Here is a 12195-nt window from a genome sequence, read left to right as displayed (position 1 = left end):
TGGACCACAGGCACTTTGGTTTAGATGAATAGGACTAGCTGATGCCACAGCTGAGCTTAAGGATCTGAGAGCTTTTCCTCCAGCAACATGGTGGCAGACTGCTTGAGGCAAGAAGCTGGGGCAGCAATACAGCCTGGAGGAGAAGGGATGTCCCAGGCGATGGAGACACCAAAGGTGACCTTTGGAGACATCAGCAGGGGCTGGGTTATTTCTCTTTCCCTGGGTTTTGCAGCCCCCGAAGTGCCCCCGTCCCGGGGTGGGCAATGCGCTGCTTCCCACGCTTGGAGATTTCCCACCCACGGGGTTTGTGAGGGGAGGCGGAGGGGCTGGAGCTACCAGACCTGGAGGTGATCTCCCCACCAGGGGATGAGAGAGAGCAGCCCAGGGAGCACCTGCACCCATACAGACATCCCCTCGCCTTCACCCCAGGCCCCAGCACCGCGAGGCTGAAGTGTGGCCAACTACACGGGCAGCTGCTGCTACCGAATCCCTGCCTGGTGGGTGCCCGGCTCGCTGCGGTGTCCCACTGATGCCACAGTGGAATCTTTCGAGGATGCGCTCCGGGCCGGAGATGACCAGGTCCAGCAGCACCCTTTGCCCTCTGAGATGTTGCGAATTAGCTGGGGCTAACGAGCAGGGATAGACGCACCACAAGACCACACTGCTAACCACACAAGGCTCCCCAAATCAACCCTTTATTGCCTTGTTCCAGTACAATTCACACCAAAATCAGCACTATGCGGCAGGCTGAGCACGTACCCTTCTCCAGCAGCCCGTGAGATGAGTGGCAGGGCAGTGGCAGTCAGTGGGATCCCCTGTCCTCATTGGCGGCATGGAGGGTTATGGCACATCCCCGCTGCAAAGTGCCCTTCCCAGCACAGGCATGGCACGCAGTGGGTGTCACACTCGGCGGGTCACTCCCAGCAGCCAGGAGCACACGGGGACCCTGCCATGATGCTCACCAAGGCACACTGATAGTTCCCCGGTGCTGCCCCACCATCAGCCTCCTGCTCACAGGACAAGCCGGTCGGGTTCCCAGGTCTCTGCCCGCCGGCGAGAAGCCAGAGCAGCCGCTGTCACAGGACGATGCACCCAGTCCCCTGCGTGTCCCTGACCCAGGAGATCACCAAGGGCTCTGCATTTCTGCCCCCCAAAAAGGCACCCAGGAAAAAGAGAGGCCGGAGGTTCCCTGAAAACTTGTCAGTGAAGGTGTAAACATGGGAGCGGTCGCTCACATTGTAAAAGGAGATTTCTCCTGCCTCGTAGTCCAGGAAGATCCCGATGCGCCGGGGTCTCACGCTCAGGGTCAGCGGGGAGACAGGTGAGGTGAGGGCCTCATAGTTGCCCCCATTTTGCAGCCGCAGCACCCAGTAGCCGTTGTTTGGGGAGAAGACGACGTTGCCTTTCCGGCTGGCAGACTCCCGGCACAGCCCCAAGCCCCACTCAGGCTTGTCTCCCACCTGCACCTCCCAGTAAGAGCGGCCTGAGAAGAAGATCTGACTCCCCAGCACCACTGGAGTGGTGCTGAACCTCTTGGGGTTGTCAAAGAGGGCCAGAAGCAGCTTCTTGCCCCCGCGCCGCACGCTCTTGCGGTCCTCGGACAGGGTGAGCTCAGGGTGCGCCGTCTCGGGGTCCAGAGTCACATCCGCTGGAGCGAGAGAAGGGTGGAAGGACAGACGGGGCTTCAGGGGTCTGCAGGTGCAGACACAAGCGGGTGTCTGCAACCCAGATGCTGGGCTCTTACAGCTCTTCCTACCTCCTACATTTATTTGCTTGTGCCCGTGGTTTTGCACAGCTCCCAGCACTGCCCGGCAGCGGGGAAGTGCAATACATAAAATCATGCCAACTATAAACCACATCAAAATATTTGGCATCTGGCTGCAGAGCCAGAATAAGGGTGGCTCCACAGCCCCCGGCGCAGCTTCAGAAACAGCCAACAATGAAAGCAAGGGTTCGTGGGCAACACAGAGCCTGAAACTCCTGAGTGACCTCCTAGGCTTCAGGGTCACCTCACAACCCATCCAAGACCAGAACGAGGAAGGCGTCCCCACCATGAAACCAGCCTGAACTGATCAGTACACAAACTGGGACCAGCTCGACAAAGCTTGTTGAAAAAACCTCCTCGTGCCCCAGGGTATGGGGGGTGGGGGTGGGACCGGAGCCTAAATGTGCCAGGAGCTGGCACAAAAGCAGCCCCCTTACCTTTGAACTTCTTCAGCATGTCCCTCATGCCCACGCAGTGCTCAGGGATGCTGTAGTTTTCCTTCAGGGTCACGGACACAGCCTTGGGGGACTGGAACTTTACCCCCTCGCACCTGAAAGGAGAGCGATGCCCATGGGCTGTATCCAGAGCCCCCAGCACGGCCGGTCTCCTGCTGGGGGTGGGTTTAACGCCTTCCTGTTGGCTGCACAGATGCATCTCTTCCCTTGAGCTCTTCGGCTGTGAAGAGCACTAGGGACAACTGCTTGCTTATCAGCAAGCCCGATGGGACCAGAGCTAAACGATGCAGGGAGCGGCAGTGCCAGTCCCCGGGAAGGAAGGAGCAAGGCCAGCCGGGCAGCATGTCCCTTAGGAGGGGACACATCTCACACACCACAAGGCCAGGCAAGACCTTGGCTCTGGGGCCCCGGAAGAAGAGGATGGAGTCTCTTCTCCAGCCCCTGCTGGTCTCAGTCCCTCCTTTGTCAGCCCCAGGGAGGACCAAACCAGATGCTGGGCAGGGAGGACAGGGGGTGGCTGGCATGGAGCAGACATGAACATCTCACTTAGAGCCTGGAGGCAGCCAGGACGGTAGGAGGAACGAGGTACATACCTGCTCAGGATGCTTTTCATGTCCTAGAAGGAGAAGAGAAAAGACATTTTGGGTGTAGGGCACAAGAGCCTTGCGCCCACCAGCCAGCCTGGCCCCAGCCACCCACCCAGATGGCAAAGGCATCGGGGCTGAGTTAGCAGGGCTGGTGGCATAGCCTGACCTTGAGCAGCCCGTCGGCTGGCTGCTGGGTCTTCTCCTTTATCTCCAGGATCAGCTTCTCCAGCAAGGACTTCTGCTCCACCACCTTGGCTAGGTTTTCATTGATCATCAGCAGAATCCGCTTCTCCTCCTCCTCCAGCTTCTGGAGCAGCAGCTTCTCCTCGTCAGCCAGCAGCCGATGCAGCTTCCCGAACTCGCTCACAATCCTCTCCCGCTTTTTCTTTACCGTCTCCTTGGGATAAGAAGATACACGGGGTGAAGTGACGCAACGTCAGCCAGGCAGCCGAGACAGAGCTGGATTCTCCGGCATCCATGCCCGGCATCAGGCCCTGGGAAACCACCGCATTTTTTTGATAAGTGTATTTATTTAAAAAAACAGCCAGAGGCTAACTGCTGTGCTTTCACCTCGCCTGAGTTCCCACTCAACATCCTCAGTTTACCAGCAGTAGGACTTTACCCGGGGCATTTCTGCCTAGCTGGACCTCAGATGTCTGATGATGTCTTGGTGCAGCATGGGGGGACTGGGGGGGCTGCTGGGCTGCAAGGAGATGCCATCAGGTGTCGGGGTAGGTTTTTATTAGATGTGGTACAATTCTAGCTAGAATTCAGGCTAGATTCAGGCTAACCTGCTGCTCGGGCAGCCCGGAGGAAATGCTCCATGTCTGGAAAAACCCACAGCAATGGGAAAGAGGTGGAAGAAGCCCCGGAACTGGGGAGGGATGGAAAGGGGGAGCCAGGGAGGACCCCCCAGGTGTCTGAGAGCTCTCACTACAGCCAGCAACAGGCAGGGTCTGCCAGTGCTTGAGGGTTTTTCGCCTGAGCCCTAAAAATCGGCACTTTGCTCAAAACCTGAAGTGCCAGGAAAACATGCTGTGGCTAGCTAGGACCATGAAACCTCAAAATGCAGAAGATAAACGAAAGGAAACTGAATTGCATTTATTTTTATGTCCAAGCACATGATTTCTTGGACCTGAGTCACGAAGGCTTGATAAGCCAGGATGGTCACAGCCACTTCCCCCTCACCGCTTGCAAGGCACATTTTTTCCTTTTTACTAAAAAAGTGCAACCAGCCGCCGGGCCGGGAGGAAGCCGGAGGCAGCTGAGCCACGGCCCTGGAGCCCTGACTCAGGCGGGCAGTGGGAGAGTGACACAGCTCTTTCACAACCTCCATCCCCGGCCCTATTCCAGCCCTGAGGCCGACAGCGGGCACGCAGGGGCACCCCAAAAACCCGCCACCCACTTGGCCGGGCTGCGGCGGGCAGGCAGGGGAGCTGAGCAAATAACTAGGGGAGTCCAGAGAAACCTGTTTTCCCTGCCAAAGCTGATTAGTCATCAACTCTAGCTCAGGGCTGGATAACTCAGTCCAGCAGTTTCGTTTCCTTTTCTGCAGCTACTTTTATTTCCCAGATTCCACCCCGGAGGCATGGGAAATGCAGCTGTTTTGCTGGCGTCGTATCTCCCCAGGACTGCCTGGAGTCGGGCAGAGGTGCAGTAATTCAGCTTTTTTTTTTTTTTTTAATGAAAACACTTCTATTCTATTGCTGTGAAGCAGAGCTCACTGTATGGCTCACGCTTGGCTTGTAACTCAAGCACACGTTGTAAAACAAAAGGCAAATAAAAAATATCCAGTGTCTGTTCAGCCGGCGCACAAGCCCCCGTGGTTTTGGTGGAGCTGGCGTGCTGCTCTTTGCAAAGCATTTCTTTGCAAACTTTTTTAATTTTTTTATAGAGCCACACACAGTCACTGAGCTTGGTTTCCAGCCCCAGTCCTCCATACAACAGCAGGACATGGGGACACGTGCCATCCTGAGGACTATGCCAAATTCACGGCCCCAGACAAGATCACAATTGCTGATACCTTTGAAGCTCATTCTTTAAGAATTAAGCCAGGCACCTGCCTTGCACTCCTGGGTTTTCATCCTTTCCGCTGACTCGCACTTCTTCATGTCCTCCACTTCCTTCAAAAGATGCTCCAGGGATTTCTGGAGTTTGACCTGAAAAGAGAAGAAACGGGCTCAGCTCGCCCCAGCAGTACCCACCGGGCGCCGCAGTTCGGCCGGGCCCCCTCTGCCCTGGGACCACTGGTGCCAGCGGGCAGCCAGGGGACGGTGACCCCGCGCCAGGCACTGCCAGCCCTGGCACCCGAACCCAGCAGCTGTGCTCTTCACTCCGCTCGCAGCGTTAACCCTCTCCGCGCTCCTTGGGTTGTCCCCATATTTGTCTCACTATTTAGGTTTTGGAGAACAAAGTGACAGCTCCCCGCAATGCCGGGGTGCGGGGCGGCTGGCGGCGTGCTGCCGGGAGCACCACTGGGACATGGGGTTTGGGTGCACCCCTCCACTGAGGCGAAACGTCCCCAGGGTAGGACCCACCACCCCCCGTTCTCCGGGGGGGTCGCGGAGGGGCAGGGAGTCAGGCTGCCTCCGTGCACCCGGACGGACAGGGGTGAGCCTGGGTGCCTCCACAATTTGGGAGCCAGCAGGTCCAGCTTCATCCCTGCAATGAGAGCGGCTGGGTGGGTGCCGCTGTCTCTGCCCCCCCCCCCCCACGCCCCGCTTTCCTAGCAGTGCCGCCAGGGCTGTTGGGAGAGGGGCGGTGGGGTCCTGGCGGCCGATCCCCCCGGCGCCGGCGTGCCCAGGGTGCATCAGGACAGGATGGGGACCCCCGGCGCCCCAGCCTCCCCTACCTTGTACACCTGCGCGGCCTCCTCGATGGGGTAGACGGTGTGCGAGCGGTGGTGCAGGGACTCCCGGCACACCACGCAGATGGCCTCCTCATCCTCCTCGCAGAAAAGCTTGAGGCGCTCGTCATGCTGGGCGCAGAGCGGGGTCCCTGGCCCCAGCTCCGTCCCCGCGCCGCCCCGCAGCCCCAGCAGCCGGATGCTCTCCACAATGTTGGCCAGCTGCCTGTTGGGTCGGAAGCCGCTGCGGTGGCAGGAGGCCCGGCACTGCGGGCAGGAGAAGGGCCCGTCGGCCCAGAGACCCTTCTCCTGGCAGTGCTTGGCGATGCAGCCCCGGCAGAAGTTGTGCCCGCAGTCGACGCTGACAGGCTCGCTCATGTACTCCAGGCAGATGGGGCAGATGGCCTCCTCCTGCAGCCGCTCCAGGGCACCCGCCAGGGCCATGGCGGCCTCCGCGGCCAGGCGGCCTCGCCGGGCGCTTCCTTCCCCCCCTGGAGTCAACCAGCAAAGGCAGGCCTGCAGGCAGGCGCGGTTGCGGTAGCCTCACGGCGAGGCAGCGCCGGCCGTGCCACGAAAGCCCGGAGGAGAAGCCGGCCTCGCTGCCGTGCAGCACAGGCCACGGGAGCCTCCGCGCCGGCTGGGGGAGGAGCGTCACACCGGCCGGGACGGTGGCAGCCAGCCCTAAAGGCTGGGGCTTCCTCCAGCCCCGGCGGGTCGAAGCGAAAGGAAAACCCTGCCGGGAGAGCGGGACAAATTAGGAAGCGCCAGAAATAATCCGTGCCGATAGACAACCCCGGGCACTGGGGTGGCAGAGGAGACGGGGTCATGTCTGCTGTTTGCTGAGCCCGTGGTTGCAGCAGGAGCCCCAGCGTTGCCTGCCCGCTGCCTGTTCACAAGCTGCCTGAAGGCTCTGGCTGAGCTCGGTGACCCCCGCGCCTTACCACGTCGCCGTTCACGCCGAAACATCCCCCGCGACACCCACCCACCGCAGAGGGCTGCAAGCTTGGGTATCAACCGGGGCAGGGCTCAAGTGCAGCCTGGCAGGCAAGGGGTAGGAGGCACAGGCAGCTGCCCAGAGCCCTGCTGGGAGCGGGCAGGATGAGCACCGCTTCACCGTGCTGGGGGGTGTGCAGCACGGAGGGGCTGGGGGGCAGGTGGGAGCCGCCCCGCCGCCCCACAGACCCATCTAGCGTCAGCCTGGACCCCCTCCCAGCCACCGCTGCCCACCACAGCCTCCGTGAATCATCCCGAGAGCCAGTGGGAGAAGCTGCAGGTTTTGCTCCTTTTTATTACACAAAATAACTTCAATGCAATCAGTACAAATTAGAATGAAAAGTTTCACTGAAAATGCCAAATAAATTAAAAATACCTTTGCATAAACTTAAATAAAAGAGCTAAACACTGTATAAACAGTCTGCCAAATTTACAGGCAATAAGAAAAAAGGTACACGGTGCCCATGAGAGAAGGTCCTCACAGAGGTGATGCTTGGAGGGAGCAGGGCGTTGCTCATCCACTGTTTGCCTTGTCCTTTTGGTGATTCACGATGTCCTGGACCCACTTATCATCAGGTTTGCCACAGACCAGCTTGCCTGCGACTGTGGTAAATCTGCAGAAGGAAATCCAGTTAAGGGGCTTGGAGGAGAGGAGAGGAGAGGAGAGGAGAGGAGAGGAGAGGAGAGGAGAGGAGAGGAGAGGAGAGGAGAGGAGAGGAGAGGAGAGGAGAGGAGAGGAGAGGAGAGGAGAGGAGAGGAGAGGAGAGGAGAGGGGAGGGAGGGGAGGGGAGGGGAGGGAGAAGGAGAGGAGAGGAGAAGGAGAAAGGAGAAAGGAGAAGGAGAAGGAGAAGGAGAAGGAGAAGGAGAAGGAGAAGGAGAAGGAGAGAGGACAAGGAGAAGGAGAGAGGACGACCACTGGCTCCTTGCCACTGGTGAACCCCACCAAACCAGACACCTCTATAGCTGCAGAACAGCCCCAGGGAAATACGGGGTGGGAGGTTGGCTTAACGTCATTACAGATGTCTTGCTCTCTGCCACGTAAGCCACTTGTCCCCAGCATGCTTACTCCAGCTGGGACACCGTCCTGCCTGGGTCCTGCTACCTGGGGATGAGGGGGGTGACCAGCAGAAGCTCTTTTAGCTCAAATCTAATAGGGAGGTCCAGAAGCTGGCTGTCTGGGATGTGGGATTGGCCTCTGAGATGTTTCCAGGCTGTTCTGCTAACACAGGAAAGCCCAGCCTGGTGTTTTGGTTTGTCAGGATGGGGGGAGATGTGGGGTTTTCTGGCGCTGCCACCCTTCAGTGGAGCAGGGACCCTCAGGATTTGGGCAGGAGATCTACTCACATCACGGCTGGCTGGAAGCAGTGGCTGCCTGTGTACTCATACATCACCACGCGGCTTGAGGGAAAAGCTTTGGTGCTGTATTGGATGCAGCAGGGACCAGAAAAGTTGACAGAATCTGGAAGAGAAGTTAAGTGTTCTGATTAAACCAGACCAGGAAAAGCACCAGTGGGGAGAAGCAGGGTTAGAAGATCAGAAGGTCCCTGCTGGAGGAGGTGCTGCTCCCACTGTGGGCTCCCACCACAGCCATCCTTCCCTCAGGAAGCCAAAGAGCAGCGAGATGTGCCTCTCCTTTCCCGCAGCAGATGCTTGGAAGGGAGAGCTGCCAGGCATTACTAGACCCTATACAGCAGAAAGAAAGAGGAGAGAGCTCCTCGGAGACAAGAGATTGGACTCACTTGGAGAAGAGGAGACCTGGTAGCAGAGGACAGCCACAAAAAGTACAGCAAGGGCAGCTGTGGAGGTCTTCATGTTCCTGTTGGGTGGAGATAAATTGTAGGAGTCAGGCTAGACTGCTGCAGAGTGCCCCTTGCTGTGCCTGACAGGGGATCCCTGGGTTCAGCCCGCTTTATAGAGGGAGACAGTAAGCGATGACGGAAACATGCCGGAAGCATTGCTGAAAGACATGACACAATGGAAAAAGTGCTGTGTCAAGGGTGCCACGCAATCCCACAGAGAGAAGTGCCCAGAGCCCCAAGGAGAGTAGTGCCCTGACATGGCATATTATATAATGATAGGATACAATGAAATGGTAGAGAACAGGATATGACCTCTCTTTTCCTTTCCCCTGACTAAAGGACTCTGTAAGAGTACCTAGAAGTAACGATTCAGGAGATTAGTAGACGGACCTCTTGCCTAGAAGTCACATGATGGCAATGGATGGAGAATGACTGTGGCTGCCATGCACTCATGATTCCTAGAATATCTGCATCACAGACAAACTGGGGACAATTCACTTCTCCCACAGCAACTGGAGCAGGGAGAGTCCATGAGTGAGGCAGCCCTCCCCAGCTGCCTGCACGGCGGGCCGGCAAGGCCCACAGCAGCCATGCCCTGCGCCGCTTACAGCACCGCCCCAAGGAGACGGGGGCTTTCTCCACGGGACCCAGAAGGCCATCAGTATGTAAGCGTGCAGAGCAGAGGGTAGAGCGCGGTGCCATCCCAGGTCTGGGCTCCTCTTCTGTCCTTGACCATCACTTGCAGCGAGTCATTAGGAAACTGCTTCTGTCGCTACACTGCAGTTTCACAAATAGCAGTGACAGCTAAAACAGCACTATGTTATCCATGGACACGAGAATCAGCCATTAATGTTTCCAAAGAGCTTTAGAAGCTCATGACCGTGTTGGCACAGCAGAGTTGGCTTAGATGATTGTTTGGTTCCAGCAGTGTAGAATTGACACCCTCCTAACATTGCTTTGTCATTGTCCCAGCAGCCACAGGCACATACAGAAGAGATTTGCTGGTTTAGCTCATATTGTTTGGGACAGAAATGGTGTCACTGGCAGAGAAACTCCCGTTGGAAACGCTACATCCCTACAGAAGGGCTCTGCTGATTTCCAGGCAAAGGTTTGTGGACGAAGCCTCAGGAGAGCAGAGGAAGAGTGAGGTCTTCATGGTGCTAATGAATATGTTGAGGTGTTGGACAACCACAGCCGCAGTGGGAAAGCCACACGAGCAGGCTGCCTTTCATGATGGTCCAGTGAAGAAAGGGATCTAGCTTCTCTGTGGAGGAGGATGATTACCAAAAAAGAAACCACTGCCCGAACTGGTGGCCTTTGAGGAACCCAGAGGAAGAACTAGAAGGGAAATAAGGAGATTTCCTGGACCAGCTGAAGGAGAGGCTGATTCCTGGCCTGGGGCTCCCAAGTGCTCCAGGGCATGATGCACACCATCATCACGTCTCAGTAGACTGAACTCTTTGAAAAAGTGAGCCAGAGTTGTTAGAAAGTGTGGGCTAGGTGGCATTGCAGGATTTGTTTTACACAGAGCCTTTTGTTTCACTAAAACACCGTGTTACTAAGCATGAGCAAAACCGAGCCAGGCTGAGATCACACTTGCTGCCGTGGAGGCAGGGAGGCTGTACAAGCCTGGAGAGCCGGCAGCCGGGGAGGGTTTGCCCGCAGAGCCCTGGGACCCCAGGGCACATGCTGCCAGCGGGGCTTTTGGAAAGACGCTTCCTTAGCAGGGACAGGCATCTCCCATCGCACAGCAAGAAGGCAGCCCCCGTTCAGCCCACAACCCGTGGTTCCTCTGCAGCCATCGTAGCTCAGTCCCCAGCTTTGCCTTTGCAGCAGTGAAGGCCTTGGCACATCCGTTCGCTTCTCTGCATCTCTCTTTCCCCATTGATGGGATTGCTGCCGTCTCACATCGTGCTGAGGGGTTAAACTCCCAGAGCAAGAGTGAATCAAGACAGCCCGAATCAAGGCTGAGGCTTTACTCGCCTGTGGCAGAGAAGGACTCACGGTACCCCGCTCTGAACAGCTGAGGATCTCAGGATATGTCTGGGATCCTACCTGCTCTATAATCCCCCTTGTCCTGTGCTCCAGAGCCCATTCAGATGCCAGGATGAAACCTTGCACCTCCAGGAGCATGAGGTCCCACCACCAATGTCCTGGGCTGGATCCACTCCCCCCACTACTGCACAGAGTGGGGCTTGGAAGATGTCAGCCTGCTGCTGGTCCATCCCTTGAGCGGACAGGAGTTGCTCATCTTGCCTGAAGTATCTAGCTTAAACTAGCAGGGAGCCTTGGGACAGTGGCTGTCCTGGGGAGCTGCCAGGAAGGGGCCAGGCAGGCTGCAGCACACCCTGCATGAGATGGTAGCACCGGCAGCAGCAGGGCCAGCCTGGAAGGAAGGTGTGTGCTGAGCCACGATCCCAAATCCACAGCACCTCTGCACTCCCTCTGCCTCCCCGTTCCAGCTCTTCCTGCGACATGTGTCCATCTGTGCTCCCAGGACGTCTGGAGCAGAGACACAGCAGCTCCCCTCCATCCCCATGCCCAATTCAGCCATACTGCACCTCCAGCCTAGCCATAAGTGACTCCCCTCACCCTGCACCCACGCTTCTCCCACCTCCGGGAGCTCTTGGCACCCTTTTTCCCTAGTCGCTGCTCAGGGATGCTGGGGAAGGTGTAGGTGAAGCTGGGCTCCTGGGCAGGCAGCAGGGTGTACAGACAGGAGCTGCCTGGACAGAGCAGGCCCCCTTGCACACCCCTGTCCCCATGGGGCTGGCCATGCACGACTGACAGACGTGCTGCCTGAGACAAGAGACGTGACAGCTTGACGTGCCCAAGATAACAGACCAAGACTGACACCCCTGCCTGAGGCAACAGACGGCAGATTGAGGCTGGGGGTGCTAGAAACAGACTTGGAGACAGATCTGACCGAGTGGCAGACTGGGAAACCACATGGAGAGACGAGACTGAGATCAGATTGACATGAGGCGAGACGATCACGATGCACTGATGACCTGCTAGCCTAGGTGCCACCACCGTCTACCACTTTCATTCCCCTGCTCCTGCCATTTCTACCAGTGCGTTCAGACCCAACATTTGCTCACATTCCCCGTTCAGACCAATCTTAACGTCCCTGTTACACATCTCCACACAGGGACTAGAATAAAACTGAGAGGAGGAGAACAGGCTGGGGAATGAGCTGGAGACATCCTTGCTGATGCAGCTCACACCAACACAGCCCAGCCTTGAGCTGCTTTTAGCTCAATGTTCTGGATGTTCTCGCAATATTCAAATACAGGTTTGATGGAAATGTCAAGATTCATTCTGAAAAATCAATATTTTCTATCAGGAATATAAATGTGCCTAGACATTTTGAATGAATTCTCTCTCCTTTCAGATATACCGGGCTGTGTTTCCTGCTTCCATTCATCGCAAAAGGAATTCTTGGAGGTTTTGACACCTCTTTTATTCCCCCTATTCACTATTTTCCTCAACTCTGTTCCTTCCTTGAAGGAAGATTTCGTATTTCAGTCTTGGCTGCTCCTTCCTGCCAAGACAAATAATGCAAATCTCTAAATATTTTGATTTCTAAAACCTCCTCCATATCATACATCCTAAATAGTAGCTATTTATGGAGTCTGTAAAACCTCTGCCTTATGGTGTGTTTCAGCTTTCGATAGAAACCACACATGGTATCTTTGGATCCATCACCAGAACAGATTTGGGATGCAGGAGGAAGTCTTTTCTTAGCCCT

The 12195-nt window shown here is 56.7% G+C and overlaps 2 protein-coding genes across 2 annotated transcripts; both read right to left on the bottom strand.

Annotated features, from left to right (window-relative positions):
• Positions 1–685: 685 nt before the first annotated feature.
• Positions 686–6123, bottom strand: LOC127024400 (E3 ubiquitin-protein ligase TRIM39-like). The gene is made up of 6 exons (XM_050908956.1): positions 5659–6123; positions 4871–4966; positions 2974–3204; positions 2814–2836; positions 2203–2315; positions 686–1648 (listed from the first exon to the last, which is right to left on the bottom strand). The coding sequence occupies exons 1-6, from the start codon at positions 6094–6096 to the stop codon at positions 1077–1079; spliced, it is 1473 nt and encodes a 490-aa protein (XP_050764913.1). The 5' UTR covers positions 6097–6123; the 3' UTR covers positions 686–1076.
• An 834-nt stretch (positions 6124–6957) lies between these two features.
• On the bottom strand, positions 6958–8457 carry LOC127024538 (C-C motif chemokine 5-like). Its single transcript, XM_050909139.1, has 3 exons — positions 8385–8457; positions 7990–8104; positions 6958–7259 (listed from the first exon to the last, which is right to left on the bottom strand). The coding sequence occupies exons 1-3, from the start codon at positions 8455–8457 to the stop codon at positions 7160–7162; spliced, it is 288 nt and encodes a 95-aa protein (XP_050765096.1). The 3' UTR covers positions 6958–7159.
• Positions 8458–12195: the final 3738 nt, after the last annotated feature.

Source organism: Gymnogyps californianus, chromosome 20 (genome assembly GCF_018139145.2).
Source record: "Gymnogyps californianus isolate 813 chromosome 20, ASM1813914v2, whole genome shotgun sequence".
NCBI classification, from domain to species: domain Eukaryota; kingdom Metazoa; phylum Chordata; class Aves; order Accipitriformes; family Cathartidae; genus Gymnogyps; species Gymnogyps californianus.
The sequence above is the reverse complement of the archived record's forward strand: the minus strand, read 5'-3'. Positions and strand labels throughout refer to the sequence as shown.

Excerpts from the sequence above, each read along its gene's own strand:
- LOC127024400 (XM_050908956.1), bottom strand. The coding sequence starts at position 6,096 with ATGGCCCTGGCGGGTGCCCTGGAGCGGCTGCAGGAGGAGGCCATCTGC. Across the intron at positions 4,967-5,658 it reads AGGCCGCGCAGGTGTACAAG|GTCAAACTCCAGAAATCCCT; the intron begins GTAGGGGAGGCT and ends TTCTCTTTTCAG. Across the intron at positions 1,649-2,202 it reads CATGCTGAAGAAGTTCAAAG|CGGATGTGACTCTGGACCCC; the intron begins GTAAGGGGGCTG and ends CTCTCGCTCCAG.
- LOC127024538 (XM_050909139.1), bottom strand. The coding sequence starts at position 8,457 with ATGAAGACCTCCACAGCTGCCCTTGCTGTACTTTTTGTGGCTGTCCTC. Across the intron at positions 8,105-8,384 it reads CCAGGTCTCCTCTTCTCCAA|ATTCTGTCAACTTTTCTGGT; the intron begins GTGAGTCCAATC and ends CTTCTCTTCCAG. Across the intron at positions 7,260-7,989 it reads TGCTTCCAGCCAGCCGTGAT|ATTTACCACAGTCGCAGGCA; the intron begins GTGAGTAGATCT and ends TTCCTTCTGCAG.